This window comes from Diadema setosum, chromosome 9, assembly GCF_964275005.1.
Source record: "Diadema setosum chromosome 9, eeDiaSeto1, whole genome shotgun sequence".
Classification (NCBI taxonomy): Eukaryota; Metazoa; Echinodermata; class Echinoidea; order Diadematoida; family Diadematidae; genus Diadema; species Diadema setosum.
The window spans coordinates 28,616,812-28,644,087 of NC_092693.1; the positions used below are offsets into that span (position 1 = coordinate 28,616,812).

General features: G+C 38.9%; 1 protein-coding gene across 1 annotated transcript in view; it reads right to left on the reverse strand.

Annotated features, from left to right (window-relative positions):
• Positions 1 to 27,276, reverse strand: part of LOC140233507 (uncharacterized) — a 95,441-nt gene that overhangs the window by 12,751 nt on the left and 55,414 nt on the right. The window contains exons 18-35 of the mRNA XM_072313626.1: positions 27,050 to 27,184; positions 26,128 to 26,211; positions 23,037 to 23,120; positions 21,975 to 22,058; positions 21,145 to 21,240; positions 13,701 to 13,784; positions 12,184 to 12,435; positions 10,530 to 10,634; positions 9,435 to 9,497; positions 8,157 to 8,399; positions 7,260 to 7,502; positions 6,504 to 6,734; positions 5,929 to 6,012; positions 5,103 to 5,345; positions 4,499 to 4,666; positions 3,643 to 3,810; positions 1,227 to 1,423; positions 99 to 237 (exon numbers count right to left, since the gene is read on the reverse strand). Coding sequence (XP_072169727.1) covers positions 99 to 237; positions 1,227 to 1,423; positions 3,643 to 3,810; positions 4,499 to 4,666; positions 5,103 to 5,345; positions 5,929 to 6,012; positions 6,504 to 6,734; positions 7,260 to 7,502; positions 8,157 to 8,399; positions 9,435 to 9,497; positions 10,530 to 10,634; positions 12,184 to 12,435; positions 13,701 to 13,784; positions 21,145 to 21,240; positions 21,975 to 22,058; positions 23,037 to 23,120; positions 26,128 to 26,211; positions 27,050 to 27,184 — 2,703 coding nt within the window. The remainder of the gene's footprint in view (positions 1 to 98; positions 238 to 1,226; positions 1,424 to 3,642; positions 3,811 to 4,498; positions 4,667 to 5,102; positions 5,346 to 5,928; positions 6,013 to 6,503; positions 6,735 to 7,259; positions 7,503 to 8,156; positions 8,400 to 9,434; positions 9,498 to 10,529; positions 10,635 to 12,183; positions 12,436 to 13,700; positions 13,785 to 21,144; positions 21,241 to 21,974; positions 22,059 to 23,036; positions 23,121 to 26,127; positions 26,212 to 27,049; positions 27,185 to 27,276) is intronic.

Below are 27,276 nucleotides of genomic sequence, written 5' to 3' on the forward strand. Positions count from 1 at the left end.
AAAACATTTTGCCTGCATTATACTATCACAAACCTTGACTGTCGCAAAGTTTGCAAAAGTTTTATGCAAGCAAAAATTTCTGGTTTTACAGTACTCACCTCTGCCTGGAGACGCTTGTTCTTCTCGCTGGTATCCATGAGCTGAGACTCTAGCTGCTGGTTGGCCCCAGTCTGTTTCATCAGGTCTCGCTGGATGTCCTCCAGCTCAGCCATGGCTTCATTCAGTTCCTTCCTCAGCCTACATGATGAGACAAGAGACAGTGAAGAGATGGATGTGGGAGCATACATGGAGTGTTCCAAAGCTTTCTTGAAAGCATCATCTGTCTTTATAGTGTGTACGCAATATATTGCACAGGGTTTTCATTTTTGCGCATTTCACAAGTCAAGTGCTATTCATGGATATCACAACACACAAAAATACTACACTATGATACCCACATGAATGCAACGTGTGCATGCACATTTTTCAATCCATTACTGTATTCCAGATTGCCAATTTAACCATTTTCGCAATACTGTCAAGAAGTCATGATCCGTAAAGAATTAGACTGGCTAAATATATGACTTTTACTGTATGCACAGGTGCCATGGTTAAACATGTCTGAAAGTAGTAGGCATACATGGCTATTGCATAGCTGGCTATAAATTCTTGTAACAGACTCACTGGATTTGCCTATTTTGAAAGTCAGTGGGAAAGATACAAGCATTAATCTGAATACATTAACCCACTGAAGATGAGTCCCGAGTACACTCCGGCAAGTGTCTATGGGAAATGTGTGTTGTAGCAAAATCAGCCCATCCTCAACAGGTTAAAGGGATTGTATAGTTTTGGTTGAGACTTAACTTCAGGTTTTTATTTTTTTTTTTTTTGTGAGATAGTGAAAAAGCCTCTTATGAAATATGAAAGAGCATGCAATTCCATGAGGATTTCAACATTTACTTGATGAAAATTGATTTTGAAATGGCTGAGATATCCAAAACAGAGTGATCCTAATAAAGTGTGGGACCCGCATTTTATTACAGTCATTTTATTTTACTTTGTTTTTGGATGTTTCAGCTATTCCAAACCTGATTTTCATCAAATAAACTTTGAATTCCTCTTAAAATGGTATGCTCTGTACTATGTCATAAGTGTTTTCTTGGTATTTTGCAAAAAAAAAGTTAAAGCCCAATTTCCATCTCCACCAATACTGTACCATCCCTTTAATAAACCCTGTCACCCCTGACCTCTCAGAAAGCTCCCTTTGCTCAGCAGCCTCCTCCTCCACAGCTGTGCAGCGATCCTGGGTGGAGCGCAGCTCTGACTGCAGGCGGCGGGTGAGCTGCTCGTAGCGTACCACCTCAGTGACACGGCCACTCAGCTGCTCCTGGGTGGACTGGAGGCTACTCTCCATGATCATTAGCTTCTCCTCATGGTGAGCCAACTGGGTGGGCAGGGAAAGGGGTGGGGAAAGGGGTGGGGAAAGGGGCGGGGGAAGGGGGGAAGGGGCAGGGGGAAGGGGCGGGGAAGGGGCGGGGGAAGGGGCGGGGAAAAAGGGCGGGGATTAGATGGAGGCATGGCTACATGTTTATTTTCTGTTATATGACAATCACTTGCTAGTGGAGGGTGCTATGAAGCTCAGTACATCATATGAATATTTTGATATATGTTACCAGTTGGCTACAATGCACATATGACCTTAATCAGTCACAGCTGTTTACACATTGATACCTGTGTAAATAGTTCACATCATGAGTAAAATTATAGTACATTTCTTGGTTCCAGACGTGTCACAAAATCTCATGTGTGTACTCGGAAACCTAATCGGAAAACCTAATGATTTTGCACCATGCATGGAATCATACTTTAAGGCTTTGGTAACACATCAAATACACTCCCTCGAGTTGTCCTAGCACAGTACTAATGGCACTACTTTGGTTTGCCATGAAAGCTTTTGATTTTATTTGATTTCATATGATGTGATTTCTGCATTCCTTTTTCATACTTGAGAATAAAACACAGAGTCAATCAAACAAAGTTATTGAGTAATACTTAAATCCAATAGAGGAAATACTTGAAAACAGGTAAATAATTGAAATATATGTACAGCACTGTTTTTATGCCTCCGCCACGAAGTGGTGCCGGAGGCATTATGTTTTCGGGTTGTCCATCCGTCCGAACGTACGTCCGTATGTCCGTACGTCTGTACGTCCGTACGTCCGTCCGCTTTCGTTTACGCGATAACTTGAGTAATATTTACTGGAATTTTACCAAACTTGGTCCAAGTATGAAGTATGATGGGGCAATGATTTGATAAGATTTTGGGTGAAATCGGCTAAAGGTCAAAGGTCAAAGGTCAAGGTCAAATCATGAAATTGTATCCGTTTACGCGATAACTCAAGACAGTATGGAGCAAATTTCACCAAACTTTGTTGGAGGATGATGTATGATGGGACAATTACTTGATTAGTTTTTCAGTGAAATCGGACAGAGGTCAAAGGTCAAAGATCAAGGTCAAATCCTAAAATTTATCTGTTTATGTGATAACTCAAAACTGGATGAAGCAGCTTTCACCAAACTTGGTCCAAGGATGATGTATGATGGGACAATTAGTTGAGTAGATTCTAGTGACATTGACAAGAGGTCAAAGGTCAAAGGGTCAAGGTCAAATGCTAAAAATGTTGCTATTTCCCCCATATCTATACAATGCCCGCAGTTATTTTCTTGAAACTTAGTGTAGACATGTACTACTGCGTAAGGATTCTCCACAGAGAGTTTCATGTCATAAGGTCAAAGGTCAAAAGGTCAAAGGTTAGGTGAAAATGTTGCAATATCACTTTTCTCGCAAATGGTTCAATGTATCTTCATGGAGCATGGTACATATGCATGTACTGACTGGCAGGGATTATCTAGGGAATTTAGGGGTTATGGGTCAATAGTCAGGGGTTCAAAGGTCAAGGTTAACTCCTCAAAATGTTACTACTGTATTTCCCTCATACATGCATACTAGTATATGCAATGATTGCATTATTAGTTTTAAAAGTGTTTAATATATGTACATGTATTACTTGATGGAGATTTTCTTGGAAATTTCCAGCCAGAAGGTCAAAGGTCAAAGGTTAAGGGTCAAAGGTCAGGTTTGAATGAAAAAAAAAAATATTTTGTACTGTAATTACACTCTTTCTTCATACCTTGAAAATTATACTCAATGCATAAACTTATAATAAGGTCGGTCAGAAGTCGAGTAAAAATTTTCAATTCCCCAAATATGTGTACCTGCACTCTTTAATAGACAATTATAGCAAACCCAGTTCGTGGAAAGTGAACATTCAAGATATTTCTGACAAACCTGTTATTTCGATATTTTGCCAGTTATGTGAAACTGTCATCACACATTGTCAAGACATTGTACTATACACCTATTGGGAGAATCATGCATTATGGCGGAGGCATCAGTCGCCGTAGCGACATTTCTAGTTCTTGATAATACAAATTGAAGACGTGCAGGTGTCTTTCATTCATATCATAACTTTCATACACCTGCTATTCAAGAGACAAAGTAAGCAAATCCATGTGAAATAGAAAAGCAGGAGACCATTATCACAGGCAGATGCTTGATGATGTTAATGGCCTAAAAAGAATTGAATGGGACTCCAAACATACCTCCTGTGCACAGTCCTTATACTGCTCCCTCGTGTCTCCTAGCTCCTCCTTGATGGAGTGAAGCTCTCCCTGCAGCTGGGCCTTCTCTGTGTCAGTCTTCATGTTGAGGCTCTCCAGCTTCTTGACGTCTTCGCTCAGGACACGGGTCTTCCCCTGCAGCTCATCCAACTAACAAACCAAGCAAGTATGGGTTCAAAGGTCACTTCTGGTAAAGTATATGGGTACTGTAAAGTAAGAAATTTTCACATACATGAAACTTTCACAAATTTCACAAGCAGCCAAGATTTGTGAAAGTTAAATGCACACAAACATTTTTTTTTTTCAACACAATGCATTAAATGGCAGTAGCAATTTGTGAAAGTAAAGTTTCATGAGTGCAATTGTTTCTGGTTTTACAGTAATCTATTAGTAAACAAAAGATGGGAGATGGTTAGGAAGCATGCAGCCTAATTGAAATTCTGATTTTTGTTACATGCCATTAATTCAGTGCATGCACTCCCATACACACATGCACATAATTATTGCAAAAAAAAGCAAACCATGCAAGATCTTCATGTAGACATGCTCTCATCACCAACAAGTACCTGTTCATGTAAAAGTGAATGTGGTAGGGGCAACTTATGGAATAATTTGACCTTGACCTTGACATTTGACATTAAAATTTGACCTCTTCCCTTTGATAATTGGTTTACCTTCCACAATCTATAGTGACCAGCAGTCCAATCTAAGGAGATAGCATATGGACAGCTGCGTTTGGCCTTTCAACGACCGCAATATTTAAATTCCTGAGAGAATGACCCTACAGTAAGACAGCCTGGTCTTCATGTCACAATGTCAGGTCATTTGGGTCACTGACCTCTTCACTCCGCCTCTTGATGGTCTCCCTGGCCGATGTGAGGTCATTGGCCATCTTCTTGGCTGAGTCGCTCTTCTTCCTGAGTTCCTCCTGGAGCTGCCTGGAGGTGCGCTTAGACTCCTTGATGTCAAGCTGGAGCTTGCGGACAGCCTCTTCAAGCCTGTTCTCCTGTAGACCGAGGAGCAAGAGAAGATTTCATTTCGAGGATATGCACGGTGCTTAATGTGGTGTGCTGTAAAAGCTTTATGGTGCTTAATGTGGTATACTGTTAAAGCTGTTACTCTCACAACGTCTTAGTTTTCTTGAATTTTGTGAATCACTGTTTGGCCGCGAATTTGACAACATGCACAAATATCACCACCTGATGCAACTAGCAGAGTGAATGGAAAGGCATCGGTGCACTTACGAATGTCTCGATGTAAATTGCGAAAACAACATCTCGAGAAAATGTGTGTGACCTCTTCATTCGCAAAAATATCTGTATGTGAAAATAACAGGTTTCATGTTATACGTGATGCCATAATTTGCCAGAAAAAAAATAATGAAATATTTAGAATTCTTCTTTTGGCTTTTCGCAAAAGGAACAGATGAAATGAAACCACACCTCCTGTTGGTGTTTGGAGGTGGCTTCCACAAGAGCTGTCTGTGCCTCCCTAAGGCTCTGCTGCTGAGCCTCACATTCCTTCTCCAGCCCGTTGCGCTGGTCCTTCACCAGGCCCAGCTCCGACGCCAAGTCCTCCACCTTGGACTGGAGGTCACCGATCTCGTCCTCCTTGGACAGGACTCGATCCTCCGTCTGCTGCAGCCTCAGCTCCAGGTGCTTGGAGCTCTCATCCTTCTCCAAGACCTGGGAAGTTGTGAGATGTTACATTTATTCTCCACCGAAACTAGCAATTCATGACTGGCACATCTGATTTTGCTGGGGATGTTATATAAGCCTGCCATAAATTATCATAAGTTTCAAACAATTTCCATGCACAGGCATACATAACAGCATTATTCATCTTGTTATAATTTTCTGGATAGATGAGCCACACAATCTTCCTGTGGTTACTATCATGCAGGGTAATGCTGAACCAAACGAAATGTACCCATAACAAAATTAGGCTGGGAAACAATAGGATTGATGATACAACACTTATGGCACAAAGGAACTCTCATCTTGAATCTACATATTTCTGTCAGAGGTTCTTCCAACATCGATATGACTGAACTTTCTGTCATAGAAACAGATTATTTCATACATACTTCAATTGCATGCCTTAATGCCAATACCAGGTTTCAGTGACACTAATTTCTACAGATCCATGACAAAATCTTGTTTTCAAAGCACCGCCTATCACAGTTCCTCTCAGCAACATAAGGGAAAAAGTGATAAAAGTTTTGTCTGTGCATTAGATGTGCTGAGATGCACTGAGACATATCCTTACCTGCTGGACACTGTGTCTGTGGGAGTCCTGGTATGCCTGGAACTCTCCCTCTATCCTCCGTGAGTGTTCCTCATAGCGATTTAGCTAGGGAAGAAGCAAAGATGTTATTATTATTGCGGGTAACATACACATATTTACGGCTTCAACCACTGCGAAAAGAGAATTCATCATTAAAGGGCCTAGATATGCCTCACTTGTATTCCTTTCCAACCATCATAATTTGACCTATTGTCTGACATCATGTTCGACTCATATTTTCACAAGTGCTTTATATGACTTTGAACCCTGGCACTTGACCTTTGACTCACAAACATAACAGACAGAATGTACATGTCTTAAATGATAAAAGCATATTCAAGATTCAAGGTCCTCTATTTCTTTTGTAAGTCTAATATGACATAAGAAAGCAGTTCAACAAAAGTTGTAGCAAACAGCTAACAGCACTCAAATACATTCACAATACATTAGAATAATACACATTTCGGTGTCACAGCAATGGCTTCATTTCTGTTTTCAGTATATGTTGGTCTTGCAGGATATGTACATATGTAAGGTGTACTTTCACCCGGTCACACCTCTTGTTGTTTCTCGTTCAACCTAGACTTCAAGCTCTCCACAGCATCCTCGGTGAGGGAGAGCTTCTCCCTGGTGCTGCGGAAGTCGGCCTGGACCCGCTTCAGCTCCTCGGTGATGGAGTCGATGACGATGTCGCCGTTGTGCTTCTCCGTCTGTGCCTCCCTCAGCTGCTGCTCCAGGTTGGCGATGTCCTTCTTCAGCTTCTCGCTTCCCTCCTCTCTCTGCTTCAGCTGAACCACGGAGAGAATGCAGAGTCATCAAGGATTGATCCATTAATCCATTCATCCTTCTATCTATCTATCTATCTATCTACATTATCTTCTATCTTCTATCTTCTATCTATCTATCTATCTGTATCTTTTATCTTCTATCTATCTATCTGTATCTATCTATCTATCTTCAATCTATCACTTCGAAATGTCCCTTTTCATGTAATAACTTCAATCTCATGTCCTTGTGTAATATCCTTCTCTAAAGACTTTGAACTGAATATATTCAGCAATATCAAAATATAATATACTGTAAAAGTGAATATTTTTGCGTGAGTAATTTTTTGTGCTTGGCTGGGTAAGATGAGTTTCGCGTGTTTATAATTCCATGGAATCAAAACATCAACTACAGAAACACATGGCATGCAAAAATATTTGTTTTTATTTTTCGTGCTAGGTTCTGGTTGCGCAAAATGCGTGAAAATTTCCAACACCGCGAAAATTTCCACTTTTACAACTTGATGCTCCATGAGCGGAATGGCAGACCTTGAATCTGAGTTCACTGAGCTGCTGCTCAGCCCTCTGCTCAGTGGCTGCAGCACTGTTCTCTGCCTTCTGTAGCTGAGCCACCAGGGAGGCGTGCCGGTCCTTGTAGTTGGCTAGCTCTGCCTGTAGCTCCTGCCGGGCGTACTCTGACCGCTGGAGTTGGTCTTGGAGCCCAGCTACCTCCTGCCTCGCGCCAGCCAGAACTTCCTCTTGCTTCTCTGCTGTCCTGTTGCACTGGGCCACCTTGGTGGAATGAGATGGGTGACAAAGAGGGCAAACATTACATGTGAACATGTACATTTGTGTGTGTGTGTGAAGTGATAGGCTGCCAACATTTTGTTTTAATTTTCCATCTGACAAGATGGCTGGAAAACCCATATTTAGTTGCACTAGCTGGTCTTCCATGGGGCCCAGTTGTATGTATTTGGGGTGGATCACTTCCCTGGGTTATGCACCCTGCTATTTGCAATGAATGAATGAACCAGAATCTTTTACATACAAAGGTTGTGACTCTTTTAACACATTTTATGTCCTATCCAAGGGCCAGGTTTTTTGACTCTACTAAAGGGGACACACAACATTGCTTAGTAAGACTCACTTGAATTCGATCTTGAGCCCAAACTCGAGCCATTCAATTAAAATACAAAGCTGACTGAGCCATCTCACTGCCTATTTATTCATCAAAATCGTGAGGGTTATACAGAGCCATTATAGGTAGACACTTGTCAGATTTTTCGGTAGATTTTAATAAGGATTTGAAGTGGATTCTGACAGACTGATAAAACTAAACATAGAAACCAGTGGCATACCATAATCTAAAGTAGATCTTAACTTTCAAGATGGACTTCCGACTTTTTGTGAACCCCCCCCCCTTTTATTATTCACACTGACACATACCTGGTCCATGGCTGATTTGTGCATCTGTTGAGTCCTGGCCAGGTCCTCCCTGAGTCCCTCCACAGTCTCCTGGTAGCGGGTCACCAGCCTGTCTCCCTCCCCAGCCTTACCCTCCGTCTCCTCCAGCTCCCTCTTCAGCCGGCCCAGCTCTGAGCTGGAGCTGCGGATCTCCGCTTCGTACTGCTTCTGCTGCGACTGCAGCATCCCTTCCAGCTCACGAATGCTGCTCTGGTGTGTGTAGCTCTGTGGATAATACATGTAAAACAATTTTTTTTTAAATTAATGATATGGAAGAAATCATCTCAGATATTATTGTTGCCCTGCCATTACCACTGACAGTCTGTTGACAATGCTAATAATTACATGAGGTTTTGCTTGCACCTCTTTCTGTACTTGACTCCTATGTCCTGTAGCTAGTTGTTAGTGAACCGAGATTACCAGGTATGTAATCTTCCAAAATCCCTGCTGTGACACTTTCTGTGGGACGATCGCAGTGTTTCATTTAAGAGGGCTGTCTCTTTGTAAATACAGTCAAGTTGTGAGATATTCATTTGAATGTTCAGAAAATAGCATGGCCATTAAGTGCATGGGCACATAAGAAGGTTGAAAGACATTGCACCTCACAGGCATATCATATTACTGACATGATAACAACACTCTCTGATACTGCTGTCACTCTATTTCCAATCCTAATGCCTCCAGCTCAGAGCCACTATGGCCCGAATTCACGAAGGTGGTACAAATGAAACCATGGTTTAAACCATGGACAAAAACCATGGAGCGCCAAGTGTCGCACGGAATATTTTGTTACGAACTTGGTCATTTTGTCGACAAAATGACCGTTTCGTTAACGAAATTATCATTTCGTAGACGAAATGTTCATTTAGTTACAAAATGTTGTCATTTCGTTACAAAATAATCATTTCATCGAAGAAGTGACTGATTTCGTAACGAAATATTCCATGCGACACTTGGCGCTCCATGGTTTTTGTCCATGGTTTAAACCATGGTTTCATTTGTACCACCTTCGTGAATTCGGGCCTTTAGGTCTGCTGTGAATGTTATGCTATGTCACCATGGATTGAACATTGTGAGTGTGTTAAATTCATTCACCACGCTGCCTTTTACCAAACATGAGGAATTAATGAGTGGTCTCCAATATAGGCCTACAATGCATACAAGGCTATGATATAGGAACAAGACACACATAACAGCATTGAGTGCTATCTCAGTGCCATCTCCGTGCTCATTAAAACAAATGAAATGAGCTTCACTTACCTCCTTCTTGGCAAAGTCTCTCTCTTCTTCCAGCTGCTTGATGAATTTGCTGTCTGAATTTATCTACAAAAGATTAAAATAATTAGCAAAGCAAATAATTAGTATACTTGGAAATTGCATAGCTATAGGAAACTTGTAAATATAATACTTGTATTCAAGAGTTACTTCTTGCATCACATACAAAGCTCTCTACCATCTAACCTTTACTACAAAGAGCTCAATCTGTATCATAACCTATTCCAAACACTTTCTTTGACATCTTCGGGAGATGAAATGCTTGATAAAAGGAACATTATAGGATTGACCACCTAGTAAAGTGAAAAAGTTTATTTTTCATTGCATTCAGCATAAATACAAATGTTCAGATGTGAAGTCTAGCTAGGATTCACTAAACACCAATTGCCTAGGTCTTTATTCAATATGCAGTGCTAAAATCTTAATGACAACACTAATAATGTGGTCCTCTCTAACCGCAGTAGCTTCTTTTGTGCAAGCACTAGAGATTCAAGGGTCTGTCTGTTACTCCCAACCTCGTACTGAGGAGAACCCATTTCTACACCTAGGTGAAGAAGGTCATCTTGGTTAAGCCATCTTGTCATGGATATAAGCACTTGGTAGGATTTGAACCTCAGGATCTTTGTTTTACAGTCCAGATTCTTATCCACTGTGCCACACCATACCGCACTGCCCTAACAAATCTTCTAATCAAAGACCCGGTAGTGTGGGGATTCATCGGTGGCCTGATTCATTTGCTGCCCACCAGGGTACATTTGAAAACCACAAATAGTACCGGTCAGCAAATGTGTGCATCAAAGCATACAGTAATCAGTAATGATCCACTCCGGTCAAGATTCTTCGAATATATGTGATAAAGCGCTGCACACAATTTGTTACAGGGATTGTAAAATACATTGGAGCTGGGCCAGCCTTCCCTCTCCACGGTATCCCTACACTACTGGGTCTATAACTGGCCAGAAATCGAGTTACAGCCCGATGACTGTCCCCTCTGAGACTGTGATGGAAATTTCCATCTCTCTTCAATGTAAATTATCACGTAAACTTGTAATAGTTGCTGTTTGCCTTAATCACACATACCTTCCTTTCCTTATCTTCCAGCTCGTCATGCACGTTGCGACATTCATTCTGAAGGTTTTTGACTTTTGACTGTAGCTGCTGGATGTCATCCTCTAATGACTTATTCTGTGCCATGGAAGATTGACGAGAAATGGCAAATGAGATAATTACCGGTAAAATTTGCAGGAATGTATTGATATATTATATTCTTATATTACATATTATTATATTATTACTATTATTATCATTATATTCTTATCAATTTCTATTTAGTTTTAAGCTCGAGTGCATTATTGACAGAGATGTTGCCACATTGTCATTCCTGAATACACACAAAAAAAGAGAAAATACCTGTAATGTCCAATGTAATATGAATAAACAATAAAATTGACCAGGATTAACACTACAAGTAAAGCATTTGTGCTATCTGATATTGGACAGAGAGGATTTCATTTTCTCCCTCCCATCTTTTATGGGGGGGGGGGAGATATATATATATATATGGTTTTGGTATATGGATATCTTGATACATACAACTATAATTATATTACGAGGAATATGAAAGTGCAATTTTGAATCTATTGTATACATGTAATCATATGATTTATTCTGGCAATACATGTATGTGGAAAGAAATGAAGTGTAATTGTTATATAGATTCTGTTATGATATGATATAGTAAAATATAAATGCAACATTTGATGAATTATATTATGTTAGGTGCTTTTGGTGTTTAATAATGTCATTGATTTTTTTTCAATATTTTGGTAATTTTAGCTCGAGGGTTGGTGAAAAGTTTTGTAATTGCTGTGTAATAACGTCTCCTCATTTTTGTACACCCCTGCATATGTATTTTTGTTGTTGTTGCTTAGATTAAGGTTTTTTTAATAAATATTCATAATCCAGAGTTTTAAAAGAAAGTGATTGTATTGAGTAGTTTTTTTTTTCTCCGTTGCTGTACTGTATACATGTATGTAAGTTTTTGTTGTTTTAGATTAACAGTTGTGTGATTTTTATGTATAATTTCTCAATATGTTTATTGTAAACACCTTCAAATGTTATTTGTGAAGCACTGTGATTTTTATCTATATTATACACACTGTACATGTACTCTGTAAACTGAATGTATTTCAGCCTTTGGGCTGCCAATTTCAGGAATAATAAACCTTATCAATTCAATTCAATTCATATAAATACAAATGTATACCATTGCTCATCCAAACTGACTAGAAGTAACTTTGGAGGCCTAAAGTACATGTTTTTTCTTTTTCTTGATAGAGAATACACATTAATTTCATATTTCCATGATTTCTTTCATTTGGTGTCCTCGTACCTGCATTTGTTATTTCATTATCATATTTCATTAAACCATGAATTTGAGCTTGTCAATTCTGCCATACAGACCAATTTGATTTGGAAACAATGCAATGTATGTTGCCCATAACTGGGGAGCTTCCAATATAAGAAGAAAAGATGATTCCATGGGTTATGCAAAGAGTCAGGTACATAGCTATGTCAGTGCATAAATTAACTAATGACAGCCCCCAAGTTATGGCTGAAATAGACATCGACATAAAAATAATGCAGCATCCAATCTGAATTGGCCTTTTGGGTGTGATACTACATTTCAATACACAATTGTCCATGATAGAAACCAGGGCAATGCCCATCTCACCTCCTCCATGCTGCCCTGGTACTGCTGCTGGACCGTGTCCAGCTCCGACTGGAGCCGGAGTAGGCCCTGGTCCCGGGAGGCCAGTTCCGCCTGGCAGGTCCTGTGCTTCTCCTGGCTGACGGACAGGTCCAGTTCCTGGCGCTGGACCCGCTCGGCTAGCTTCAGCAGCTCGTCAGCATCGTGCCTGGCCTGGGTCACCAGCCGGCCCACTTCGGACTTGGTCAGTTCCAGCTGGTCTTCTACCCGCATCAACTGGTGGAGTCGGAGGACAACATGATAGAAGCATACTTTGACTAATCATTAAACTTCAGCTTTAAGCTTTCCTTTGTGTCCATGCCCTCAGCTGCATCTTCCCTTTGCTTGTTTGATAACGTTCACTGATTACCTAATAACCTAACCAGTGCCCCATTTCAGAAAAAGTTGTGATGATAGCAACTCTTGCTGGGATGGCAATTGTCATGGCAACAACAAGAATCCAGCTTCCTAATTTGCTGCTGCTAAAAGAAGTTGCTATTCCAGCAAGAGTTGCCATTCTAACACCTTTTATGAAAGGGTGAAACATAAAAAAACACATCTGATGCTGAAGAATGCTAAGTCTAAAAGAGGAAAAGACATTCATGCATCTTGATAGAGAGTTGAGTTGTTCCCTGTAATGTTTCAAATACCACAGAATACACTTAGGTCTTGCAGAACTATCACAATGAGACAATCATGACTATTTTCTTGCTGTTTTGAAAATACAATTCACTGTCAGCCACAATAACCAACTGAATGTGAACATCAAACTATAACTATTTATCGGAACACAGCTGGTAATCAGCTCACTATTATGCACTCTTCAAAAAGACCTATGATTCAAGATATACACATCCCATCTGAGTAGTTATGTCCTTGATTTCTTGTTATCATAGCTACAAATACAAAACACGAAATAATTACTGATTATTTATGTTAGTGAAGAGGAATTTGTCAATCAGTTGTATGCCACATACAACTAGTCAACAGTTCTGCAAAGTACCCCTGTAGCATCCAACCTACAATTGTTATGAATCTTTCACTATTACAGGGATGGTATAGTATTGGTGGAGATGAGAGTTGGGCTTTTAACTTTTTGCAAGATACCAAGAAACCACTCATGAAATAATAATACAGAGGAAAACATTCTAAGACGAATTCAAAGTGTATTATGAAAATGGGCTTGAAATGGTTGAAATATCCAAAAACAAAGTGAAACAAAACAGTCCAATTAAAAGGTGGGTCCCAACTTTTATTAGGATCGATTTTTTTTTTATATCTTTTTTTCTACCAATTTTCATCAAATAAACTTTGGATTCCTCTTAGAAATACATGCTCTTTCAGATTTCATGAGGTTTCTCATTATCTCAAAAAGTCATTGTCAAAAAGTCATCATCAAAAGATGTTAAAAACCTGAAGCTCCATCTCCATTGAAACTGTACCAATCCCATTCTTTTAACTACAAGTCTTTCAATAACAGAGGATCGAGCTCGATCTCTCACCTCATCACAGCAGGAGGTGTACTGCTGCTGAGCCTCTGTCAGATCTGACTGGAGGCGGGCTATCTCCTCCTCCTGGTGGGTCATCTGTAGGGGGAGAGAGACAGGGAGAGGGGCAGGGGGTGGGGGGGGGGGGGGCAGTGTGCCAGGCCAAGCCATGCCATGCCATGCAGGGAGGAAAGGCAAACCAAGTGAATCAACAAGGAGCATCAACAACAACAACAATAGCATGCTTTACACTATACACAACACAGTGTGCACTATCATTATACGTTGTAGGTTGGGCAGGTTTTTAATCCAACAATTCCTGGAGACACTTTGTGTGAGAAATCATAATGGCACCCTTGAATTTCACTGCATAGTTTGATATTACAAAACAAGAAAGTTGGAGCAGATTATGTTCATAAGATCTGGTCAAACTTTAAAAGACATCACCATGGGTAATAAAAATCTATTAAATCTGAGAGAGAAGCATAAACTTTAATCTACTAAAATGTGGTGTTACTATTAGAATCAGTAATAACCACTGAGTTGCAGTTAAGAGGTTTTTAGAATTCTGCGACAGAACATGTATGATCAACTTGATATTACTTTACCTTATTAGACAATAATGATTATAGCAAGCAATGAAAAAAAGAAAAAGAAAAAAGCACTGGTCAACCCAATAAAATGTCATCCGGGAGACACCAGACCTGATGAGTTAGACAACATGGGTATGGACAAACCATTCATGCACACCTTATAAAACTGAGTTGTACAAAAATCTCTCTGAAGATCTACAGTCGTGACATAAACACCAAACCTGAATACACTACAGTTGTTGTGCTTAGACAAAATACAGAATCTAAACATTCATGCCGAATCTATGATATTTCGACAGTGATTTCTTACTCTCCACAGAGTACTGAAAAGCCTGGTAAAACTTAAACACCACCAAATGAAGTGAAAGGCACTGTTGAAAATAGTGCTCTGAATATTCAGTGCTTGAAATTATGGAAGTGAGACAGGCTATATTATGTGGTCAATCATTTCTTCAAGTATGAGTGACTGTCTATATACCAGGGGGTATTAGTGAATACCAGTGATCAAAAGAAAGCAGTACACATTAACGCAAGCAGTGAAGCAATCAGCTGATATTTTGATAGAAGTGCTTAAAAGAATCCTAACACTGCTATACCAGCTTGGCATATTCACTCTTAGACCTTTTTACAAGAGAAGTTTTTAACATTACATCATTAACAAAATGTAAAGATCATACCACAGATAATTTCTAAATGAGATCAGTATGTCTCACAGGACCTAATAAATACACGCACACCCCTAAACAGGTAAGACAAACATACATCATCAAAACATAAGTATATACACACACAATCACACATACACATGTACACACACACTCCTACTCAAGCACAATGTACATACATGTATGCATTGGTAACTGAGGACCCAAAGCTAAAAACTTTACACATCACCCCAACACCATCAAACTAGTACATTTACATCCCGGACTCTACCATCATAATTACTTGTAGATCAATTTTAGTGACAATGCCCAGTTCAGTTATGTCCTGTTCCTATTAAACATACCAGAAGAGTTACACCAAATTTACAAAAAGTTTATCTTCTACAGAGCCAATCGGCCAACTGTGATTCAAAATGGATTGTCCTGTTTCCTTTATAATGAGCCAATTATACATTTGTTTTGGGGCCACCAAAATCTGAAATTGAAAGATATCGGTGACCCAAATGGGCCACCACAAAAAAATCTTGTAGTGTTGAGCTCTGTATTATGCTTGCTGTTCAAGGCACATGCATGCAGACAAAATCAATACTAATCCCATGCTGGAACCACTTAAATGCTGCATATAGCTGACAGGCATTGTCTTAACATGTGTCATATCTTTGATCAAGCTGTGGTTGCATTAATTCTTGTGTACATGTGAGGATGTTGATTATAACATGAAACTTTCTAAAGTACAATAAGCATTTCTGAAAATCAAACTACACCCCAAAACTTGTGCAGTTGAACTGCAAGGACTCAGAAGTCCTTGAGCACCAAACCTCAGGAAACTGCAAGGTCTAAACCAGAAACAACCAAACAAAAACAAAAACAAAAACTAGCATCCACACCAACACCACAGAATCAAAACTAGTTTCCCCCGATCAAACCAATCAATAGGCTCTTCACAATTTCACACTGACAGGGTAATTCAGACTACATGAAAGAAACGGCAGAAATCTCATAAATCAATTTCCTAGAAATAACCATTTAATACCAACTGCTGCAAAATTAAAAGGCAAATCTTGGAGGGTGAAATATTCAGGTTGCACATTAGAAGCTACTGAAACATCGGAATGGATGGAACTTTTCTTTCTTCTTTTCCCTTACAAAAACCTACATGCTCAAAACAAGTACCGCTGATCTATATACATTGGTCACAATTTTATTTGATGGCAAATTCTTAGACGTCTTTGATTTGGATAAAAACACTCATATCAAAATGGAATGAGATCCTCCAATAGGGATTTTTCTACTAAACGTTTATCCCCATAGAGCTCCTATACCATACTCTTTAGTAATATCACATTTTTGCAGGATTGTTTCTCATATCACCCTACTTCCTTATATCTCTCTTCTGCAATTCAAACTTTCTCGCAAGTACTTGAATTTAAAAAAGAAATTAACATAAAAAAAATCTAAAATCATTTGACACAAATATTCAAGATGAAATACTCTTTTAAATCTTGTTTCCACTTTTCTTGTTCCTTGACATCTGTTTTTCTTCCCTCCATCTTTCTTACGCTTGCCTTCTCTCTTTATTCATCTCTCTCTCTCTCTCTCTTTATCTATCTATCTCATTCTCTCTTTCTCCATCGATCTATTTATTCAGATTGTATAAGTTGTTATTTTCGCATACAGATATTTTTGCGACTGAGGAGGTCATGGACATTTTCACGAGATGTTATTTTCGAGATTTGACACTGATGTTATCGTAAGTGCACTATTACAAAAGCGCATGGCGACATTTTCGCGTGTTGTTAAATTTGCCAGCCAACAGTGATTCGCGAAATTTGCGAAAATCAAACCCTCGCGAAAATAACAGCTTATACAGTATTCATTATTTGTAATTCTATCTATCAGTCATTCTGCATATCTAACTTTACCCTATTTCTATGCCCTCACATTAACCAGTCAGCTGCAAACTTGCCATCAGTATAAAAATGTTGCCGTCTCACTGTTAAGGCAATGTCTGATTAATACTATATTCCTTTTGTTTTCTTATGGCTAGCATAAAAAGTTACATATAAGGAACAGATATACAGAAAATATACACCACTGAAGTTCACAGATCAACCCAAACAGTACTTTATACTTGTTTATGTAAGCATAATACTGACCTCGCTGCATGTTTACAAATGTAGAGACACAAACACAATAGTCACATATATCAAGGCCTAGACTACATCTTAAAAAAATGAAATGACAGTCATGGTGTATTACAGCAGTTAGGAGGAAGGGTTCTCTATATAAAGACTTCATGGCCCATATTCACAAAGGTGGTTTAAATATAGTCCACACGATTTATGAAAATTTCTTCTGTGTAAATATGGGTGACAGATCCCATACGCCAACAGACATGCAATAATGACCATGCGATGATACTGGTACTCACATATAAAAGGTACATGTAAGCCCGCTTTGCACTTATTTAAGTCAATGGACTACACTCAAACTACGGCTTTAATCTAAACTACCTTCTTGAATATGGGCCAACGAGATTATGCCTAAAAGTGCTAATGTAGTTTTAGTGACAAATATGTATTTTGGTAACAGCAGAATGTACACTACTAAGAGGAATCCACACTAACATGTGATGTGTATGAAGGATTTCTTGCTCACAAAACAAACAGACAAACATACACACAAACCAACCTCCCAAGAAATGATCGCCATATATTTGGGTCCATAAGCAATTGCTTGATGGAAATTATTTTAGCAACTAACATCCAAAGCATGCTACAAAATATCTCCTTTCACACAGTCATGGATGCAGCTAAGTCTCCTGACATACTTTCTGCTGATTCCTATCAAAATATATCTAGAGTAACTTTTCAGCTCAATGTACACAGTGTAACTATATCCTATTAAAGGCACTTAGCCAGAGCAAATGGCTGAAAAAGTCAAATACTGAGCTTTGAAGATTAGTAGAATGTAATCTTTATCTTTTAGATTGCATTCTAAATACTGAATACTCCTACGTACTGGGTAGGACTTGATTAAACGATTTGTTAATGTAATGTAATTTTTCCGCTACCTCTGAATCAAATGTGATTTAAATTTTTGACTTAATTGATAATCTGGTTAATCAGTTAAAATCTGCCCTCCTCGGCCCTAATTACTCGAGTAGAGGATATGGCATTCTGCAATAGTCTGATGTCATCCCATTAAACTGATATGGCCAGCTTACTCCCCAGGCTCTGTATACGGGTACTGGTCAATTGCCTCTAGACATGCTAATGAAATGGATGCCTCACTCACGACATCAGACTCAATTTTGTGTGCTAGGAACTTTATTTCCAAATCAGAGCACATGTCAACATGACTGCATACCTACAATTCTGAAATGATATTGCTCATAGAAATCTAAATTACAATGGCATCACAAACAAAATTTGACACTGTGAACAGAGGAGGAATTTTTTTTTTTTTTTTTTAAAGAGTGATTAAGATATAAGCTTCAGGGAATATTCCAGTAGCCAGTATTCTTTTATACTTTGTTCGAAAATAATTCATGCAGCCAATCTTGAAACAGGTGACATCAAATGAATTTTGGTGCATTTCTGCTGCTCTACCTCTCACTTTCAAGAACCAGAAAAGATACACCCTGAACTTCCTGGGGTTTGGGTTGTTTTTGTTTTTGCTTTGTTTTTTTTTTTTTTTTTTTTTTGTGCGTGATTTTCTTTCAGGGAGGGCACAAGGGTACCAAGTAGGTGAAGCCACTCATAAAAACTTATTGTCACACAGCACTAGCTTTTCTTTCTTCTTGCCATATCAAAAGATCTATCTTGTAGATACCATCTTATGGTGACAGCTCATCATCATGGGTGAATCACAAGGTAGGTTTTATATACTATAAAAGTAGATATTTTCGCAGTGTTGAAATTTTTCGTGCATTTCGCGTAATTAGAAGCTAATGCGAAAATAGCATCACAAAAATATTTTTGCTTACCATAATGTTGCAGTAGTTACTGTCGTGATTCCGCGGAATCAAAGACACGCAAAACTCTTCTTAATCAGCCGAGCGCGAAAAATTAGTCGCGCAAAAATATCCTCTTTTACAGTACCCATTGTTTAGTGTCTTTGTGGGATGGTACACTTTCAATGCATCCTGCTCTTCACAAGAGGCGAAAAACCTCATCAGTACTTTTTTGTTTTGTTTTTTGTTTCAGCTATTTCATACAAACTCCTTAAAAAGTGACATATAAATAGCTTCCAAGCACAATCAAGCGTGCATCGCTCTCAGTTTTCTCCCCCCCCCCTTTTTTTTTCCTGTGAGAATCCCAGGATGGCACTGGAAAAAAAAAAAAAGATCAAGGTGGGAAACCATTCACTGCACAGCACATCTTTTTACAGGGGCATCGAATGGATAAACAGATGTCTACAAGCACCTGATGAAGAACATTCATGCACGTTCAATAAAGAATGATTAAAATCTTGCCATGCGATTCACTGATGACCTCACTTCTTGCATAATCATGCTTTTTCTTTGACTATCGACCAAACATACCAGTTAAAATGGTAAAAACTGAGGAATACATGTGCTGTATAGGTCAAATATTTCACGAGATTTTATTTCCATGAATATCGCAAGTCAAGTGATGGTCACAAATTTAAAAACACACAAAAAACATTTACTCTGATCCCAACATGAATGTGATGCGCACGCATACATTTCTCCGTTCAGTATTGCACTCCACAACTGCGAATTTAACCATTCGCAAAATTAACATGAAGTCCTGATTCAGAAAAAAAAAAAAAAAAGAGACTCGCTATATATATGGTGTATACAGTTTTCTATATGATGCACCATAAAGACGATCAGCGGGAAACCGCTTGGAGAGTTTCGGTGCTACATGGTGTTGGAAGCGAAGAATTCATATCCTCTAGGAGCAGTCTGAGAAGACTGGTTACCAAGACAACGCGACAACGAACTACTAGGACATCATGTGCAAACTGCACACGACACAGGTGGAGGGGTACAAAGTTTGCAAAATGTGTGAATGTGCAGTGAAACATGGTTGGCAATCAAGCAACAGACAACCAGCATTCCAGACAATATTGACAAAAAGGTTGGGTACAAACCACATAGTCAATCCCATTCCATAACATACCACAGTACAGTGTATTTTGTATCACAAGATTGATCGTGGGGACAGCAATAGCACACACAGTGTACAACATACAGGAGTTGCACAAGGGAAAATAAAAGAATCCAACATCCAGGAATGTGGTAGGAGAGAGGTTATAAAAATAAGGAGAGAAAGTAAAATACTCTTCAGTTAAGAGGAAGCTGAGAAGAAAGGATGAGCAATAATATGAAGAACACCTTTAGTAGGAAAGTCCTTTGAATGCTAACTAGAAAGAGTGCATTAATCTACTCTTGAATTAAGAAAAAGAAAAATGACTAAGAAGATGAAGAAGAAAGTAAGAAAATAATCACTGTGACAATAAATGCCAATGAAGATGATGATTTTCTTGATAGTGCAATCACTGTCATAAACCTTTATCGTAATGGTATCTACTGCTGTTGGTTCTTCATACCATGGTCAATCTCCCCCCCCCCCCCCCAACATTATGGTGGCTGTATACTACATTTTTACCCTGATCACTGAAGCACTCAAACTGGTTCTCAAGTCACTGCCTTGTAAGGGGAACTATTACACACACTCTTACAAAATGTTGAGGGGGAAATGAAGGCGTTTAACAAACCAAAGTGTATCACTTTGGGAGAATGAGACAGTCACACGAAAGGTACCATGTAGGTGTTATCCATACTAAAGTACAATCAATAAGCTTGTGTCTAATGTAAGTTGTAATGGCTGTACACAAACCTGTCCCTGTTGAATGAAATGGTAGCAAATCAAATGAAATTGATCTCACATGCATTGGCTCAGCTAAGATAGGATTTGTCCTAATCTTTTAAATTGTTACCATAAATGATAACTCTTTAGGTTAAAAAAAGTGAAAATAGATATTAAAAGTGATGGGTGCCGAGACCCAAAACAGAAACAAACAATAAAATGTCAAAGAAGGAGAAGGAGAACACGACCAAGAAGGAAAAGAAGAATAGAAGAAGAAATAGAGAAAGGAAACACAATAAAGAACAAGATGAAGAGATAAGAATAAAGTCAACTGCAGCCTTGAAGGCAGGCTAAGACATACCTCCTCTTGATGTTTTCCTTTCATGCTCTCCATCTCCAGCTGAGATTTACTCAGGGAGTCCTCCAGCTTCTTCATCACTTCTGACTGTCGTTGGATCTGAACGAACAACAATGGAGGGGAAAGAGCTTGTGACTAATCTTCCTGGTTTCACAAGTCTTTCAATGAAATAAGTTTCTGCATTTTACACCACATTCTTATTTCTTTATTTTTTGTTTTGGTTTGTTGTTTTTTTTTTGTTTTTTTTTTTTGAAAGTCTATCTACATAAACAGTAATTATTGATGGAAACCTAAAATGAAAACGTGAAAATGAATAATTTTTGACACAATCAAAGAAAAGAAATTTTGACACAAAATGTGTGTATGTACAATGATGATACAGAAACCAATAAATCAAATCAAATAAAAAAATCAAAAAAAATTCAAAAATTTGGGACAATATGGTGGATGAAGTGTCATAGCATATATGATATGGCATACACAGAGATCTGACAATGTATTATATCTCCGGTCAACAAACCTCTATTTTTGCAAGCATAGGACAAACATTTCCTCATTGACCGATTTGAGATGATGGCAGGACGGACCTATTCAAAAACCTGCACTTTGTATGGTAAAGTGATGATCCCAATATTGATAGGTATTCTCACAATTAGTTTGCTTGTTTGAACACACACAATCTGATTATTGCTAAATGTTGCTGCCTAACGAACAGTTCTGACATAAGTATGTGCCAACACATATTACAGGAATGTTTGTCCAATATTACTCCACATGTAAGTATCTCAGAGGGTGGGTGGGGGGTTGATGGATAAGATGAAGACAATACTTACCTCTGATGTCCTGCCTTGGTGTTTAGTCTTGAGCTTGGCATTTTCACTACTCAGTCTGTGCAGGGCGTTATCCCGTTCTGACAGCTATAGAGTTGCAGAAATGGCTCAAAGTTAGCTTCAAGGATACAGTACACTTTCTTGTGATAACAATTACACAAATTGACATCCTGCTAGCTAAGTAAGAAGAGGAGGAGGAAGGAAGAGGAGAAGAAGGAGGGTGAGGAGGAGAAGGAGGAGGGGGAAAGGAAGAGGGGGAGGGGAGGACGAGAGAGAGAGGGTGGAGGAGGAGGAGCAGAGGGAGATGAGGAGGAGGAGGAGGAGGAGGAGGAGGGGGAGGAGGGGGAGGAGGAGGAAGAGTAGGATGGGGAGGAGGGGGAAGGATGAGGGGGAGGGGAGGATGAGAGAGAGAGAGGGTGGAGGAGGAGGAGGGGAGGAGGAGGAGGAGGAGGGGGAAGGAGGAAGAGAAGGAAGAAGGAAGAGGGGAGAAGGAGGTTGAGGAGGAGGAGGAGAGGGAGGGTGAGAGAGAGGAGGAGGAGAAGGAGGAAGGAAGGGAGAAGGAGGAGGAGAGGGAAAGGAAGAGGAGGAGGAAGAGGAGGAAGATGAGGTTGTGGGGGAGGTCAATGGCAATGAACAGCAGTATTCATCTCCACAGTGATGATTAATCTTGAAAGTTTTAAGAGTACCATGAAAAGCACACATGTTACCTATTAATGACAGCTCAAGTAGTAGAAATGTTACATTATTGTAAGTCAAATTCCAGTATACCATCTGCCTAGTAAAATAAATCACAAAGCAACTAAAAGGCATAGCAAGTAAGTACTCAAGGACAATAAAAAGCGATCATAGAACACTAATTTGATTCACTATACTTTGATTTTCACAGCAAAATACCTGCATAGTTTCAACATAATTTAAACATATGCTGTTCTAAGATGGAAAATGATAAAAAAAGTCATGGACTAGCAGGGGATGACTGCTACCCATACATGGCCCAATATAGCTCCATAAAATGTCAGTGAATCTTGATGATTGAAAACTTGAGTAGTCAAATCAAGCTCCTACTTTTGAGAGTATATCTCTGTGCTGCTGGTGCATTGTTTCAGTGTCGTTTTTCAGTTCTGCGATCAGGTCATCCTTTAGTTTCATCTACACAGGAGGAGAAAAAGAAACAAATTAGGACAGGTTAGTGGTAACACTAATGACAGCCAAAACATACATTTACCCAGTCCCTTCAAACAGTTGCTGAATGGAAAAAAAAAATCTGACTCTTACTTTTACCAGCCTGAGGCCTCTTAGAAACGACTCCTGAAAATGTCATTGACAATGTAAACAAAGAGTTTGTGGATGATAAAGACAGACGGACGTAATTTCAGTACCTATGTCAGCAACATGGCATCTTAAAGGGAAGATAAACCCCAAGAGCAATGTGGATTGAGTGAAAGCAGTAACATTAGTAGAACACATCAGTGAAAGTTTGAAGAAAATCGGACAATCGATGCAAAAGTTATGAATTTTTAAAGTTTTGGTGTTGGAACCGCTGGACGAGGAGACTACTAGAGGTTATGACGTATGAGTGGACAACAATACCAAGAAAATATAAAGAAAATTCTACAAAAATCCATTTTTCATGAAAATTACAAATTCCATCAACTTGATATTGACATATGTTAAGGGTAGCAATTATTCCCCCTGCTTTCTGAAAGAGGTTGGTCCATTGCTCTTTCATTATTCTAGAAAAGTGAATTTTTGTTGAATTTCCTTTATATTTTCTTTGTATTGTTGTCCACTCATACGTCATATCCTCTAGTAGTCTCCTCATCCAGCGGTTCCAACACCAAAACTTTAAAAATTCATAACTTTTGCATCGATTGTCCCGATTTTCCTCAAACTTTCACTGATGTGTTCTACTAATGTTGCTGCTTTCGCTCAATCCACACTGCTTTTTGGGTTTACCTTCCCTTTAAGGCATCTTTGACATAGCCATCTTGTTAGAATGACAATGATATCATGTGGACATGATTTTTGACTTTTGCCATTGCAATATCCCTTCAGATACATACACATTTCTCTACAATTGTTTTGAAAGGAATTATGCTGGATGTGTAAGAACAAGTCTATGATAAGTCTCTGGCAGAGTCAGGAAAATAAGTGTTTCTTTAGCAAAAGAAAAGTATGAATTAAGTGACTAAGTCAAGGGCGAAACAAGCAAGGATCACAGCACCAGGAAAGTTGCCCCCACATGGCTGACACACTGCCACTTATAGTGTTATTGCGACTTGATGTAAGACTATCTCAGGTTGCATTACAGTCTGTAACTCTTACAAACGATGTCATTATTTAAGGTGCTTCTATACACTTAGTCATCTTCATTCAACTCTCTCTGTGAGAGAAATCTAATTTAAAACAGACAAATGCACTTAATCTGTAGTGGCAATGATAGTCTCAGTCAATGATAATAATATCAAAAGTAGTCACAGGTTACAATCAATGATATCTATTCAAGTGTTTTACACTTTTACAGTACAGCCATAGTAGGATAAAAAAAAAAGAAAAAAAAACAGAAGACCTTACTTGTATTTTTTGCAAACCAAGCATAAGGTTTAGTACACGGAATACAACGATAGAACTGGGTAATATCGGTAAAACTTGATCACCATACTCTTCCCACATGCTATTCAAAGTTTAATAATAACACTCATACTTTAAACAGAACAATGAATGAGATGAAGAAAGAGACTACTCAGTGAAACATAGTACACATTCTATTAAAGTTTATAAACTGCAGAAGAACTGAATACATGGCTTGATGAGATATATATGAGAGGAAAATTTTTCATCAAATTGAGTCAAGTACCAGCTCTTAGGCTTCCATTCAATTTTTTTTTTTCTTTAATTAAATTTCTGTTCTCACTCCTCTTCATGTGAGATAAGTAAGTCAACTAGGGGAGCTCTCAAAGGCTGAAGTCTCAAGTTTATCAGCTGATACATCATCGCAGAGATAAGTCTTTGCAGTGAAGTACCGTACTTTGCGATTGTGCAAGGAAGGCTTACTGCTTGACGAAAGCATTATAAATGAACTCATGCATTATTTCATTGGGAAGATTTGGCTACTGTCAACACTTGATACCATCATCCAAGACACTAGAGAGCCTCATGTTGACATGCTTACAGCCCCGTCAATCTAGACAGACAAAAGATCTAAATTAGTTTGATAACAATGTGAAGAGCAGTTATTTACTTAAGCATTCAAGGTATTTTGATCTGAGAGGGACAATTTTTTGTGAGGTTTGCTTTGCTCTTCATTCTGCTGGAAATTTCTTGATCGGATATGATTGAAGACACAAAAGGAAAATGTTCCTCAGAAAAAAAAAGATGACAAGCAGGTACACAGTGTTATTAGACATGATGATTTAGTGAGCAGGAATTGGATTCTAGTTCTAGCTATTCTTATCCCATCACTAAATGGCAATATTTTCATTTTACTTTTTCTCTTTTTTTTTTTTCTTAGCGGGCTGGGTGGGGGGAATGGAGAAGCTGATTTGAATTCATTTTCCCCTTTTTTTTTGTGCATTTCCACAAACAAAAATACACAAGTAGTATGAGACCTGGGAATCACGTTGCAACATAAGCAACAATCTCCTGAAACAAATTTACCACAAAACATAGGGAAAGTAAAGACAAATGGGGGAAAGAAGAGGGCTATGATTCCAAGATTTGTTACATGCTGCATTCATGAAGATGGTTTAAGTCAAAAATATGGTGTAAACTTAGTCTATGGACTAAAATAAGCTTGAAATAGGTGTACCTTACTCACGCAAGTATCAATGGCAGTTATTATTGCTGATGTACACAATCTGTCAAGGGTATTTACACAGAAAAAATTTGCATAAACCATGGACTAAATTTAAACCGCCTGTGTGAACTGTGTGAACAATGGCCATAATATCTATTGAGCCTAGATCAACCTGTCCCTCTGGGGAAATTGATGGAAAGCTGAGATTTCATCTGTGGCATTGTTGAAAAAATTAGCTTTCACGAATCACACTGAGGGAATATACCAAGGGCTCACTTGAGCTCACTTGAGCCTTTGGCTCAGGAGAGCTAATAAATGTTAGTAAGCCAGAAGAAGTGGGAAGTGTTGGTGGACTCTTACCGCCTGAGAGAGTGATTTCTCCTTGTTCTGGATGGCCTGGTAATCACAGTTCACTTCATGCAGAGTGGTCTCTAGCCTTTCCACCTGTACAGAGCAGCAGACTAAACTCGATAGCCAACACTCACAGCTACAAACACGACAATATGCGTCAGTACAATGGGATTACATTGCAATACCTTCACTATGTTTGTTATTTTCCTCATTCCATTCATTCATGTATTCTTGTATCTCACATCAAACAATTCTACATGTTCGTTTTATCCTTAATTCAAGACATGGATATATAGCATCAACTCTTCCATTTTGCTTTGTCTTGCATGCCCTTGTGAGGAGTTTTGGTGTAAGGGGCATTCAAGACGATTTATTTAATTTCACATCATGTAATACATGAATCGAAAGTGACATATATAAATTTGTGGTCCTTGAGCAGATAAACAAATTCTTTAAAAAACCCCAAACATAATACACTGAACAAGGATGATGACATAGGGGGCTGAAATATTTCAGTATAAAGGCAGCAATGTCATTTCATTACAACACCACATGCTAGAGGCCCTGTCACACTAGAGCGTATTGTGGCAACGAATGTCCAACGAATTTTAAAACCTGAAGTTATGTTCGCAACCGTTGCCAATACTTAAATATTTTGTAGCATGTTTGCCGTCCTGTGTATTCATTAGCTATTTGTAGGGATTTGCAGCAATATGCTGGAGCTAATTTCTTATTTTGCACATATCCAAAATCAGGAGCTGGTCTCCCTATATCATTGATGAAAACTAGAATTCAGGTCCTAATGATGAGGGTCCTAAAGAACGACTTCGTAGTGGTCTATCCACTGGGCCACAACAGCTCTTAGCTCACTGTGAATATAGAAGTGACTCGAGCATCACTGATGCACTGTGAGCTAAAACATGGTGCTTACCTCTTCTTTGACAGTGTGGTGCATTGACTTGGCATCCTGAAGTTCTCGCTCCAAACTGTCTATCACTTCATCTTTGGAATTGAGCTGTGATGTTGCATTGTGAAGTTTGTGCCGGATCTGTTCAAGGATGAGTTCCTGCATGACAAGAGAAAGGAATATTCAAAAAGAAAGAACCAGTGAATCAATAACTTTACTGTTGTCCTTCTCCCTCTTCGTATGGTACAATG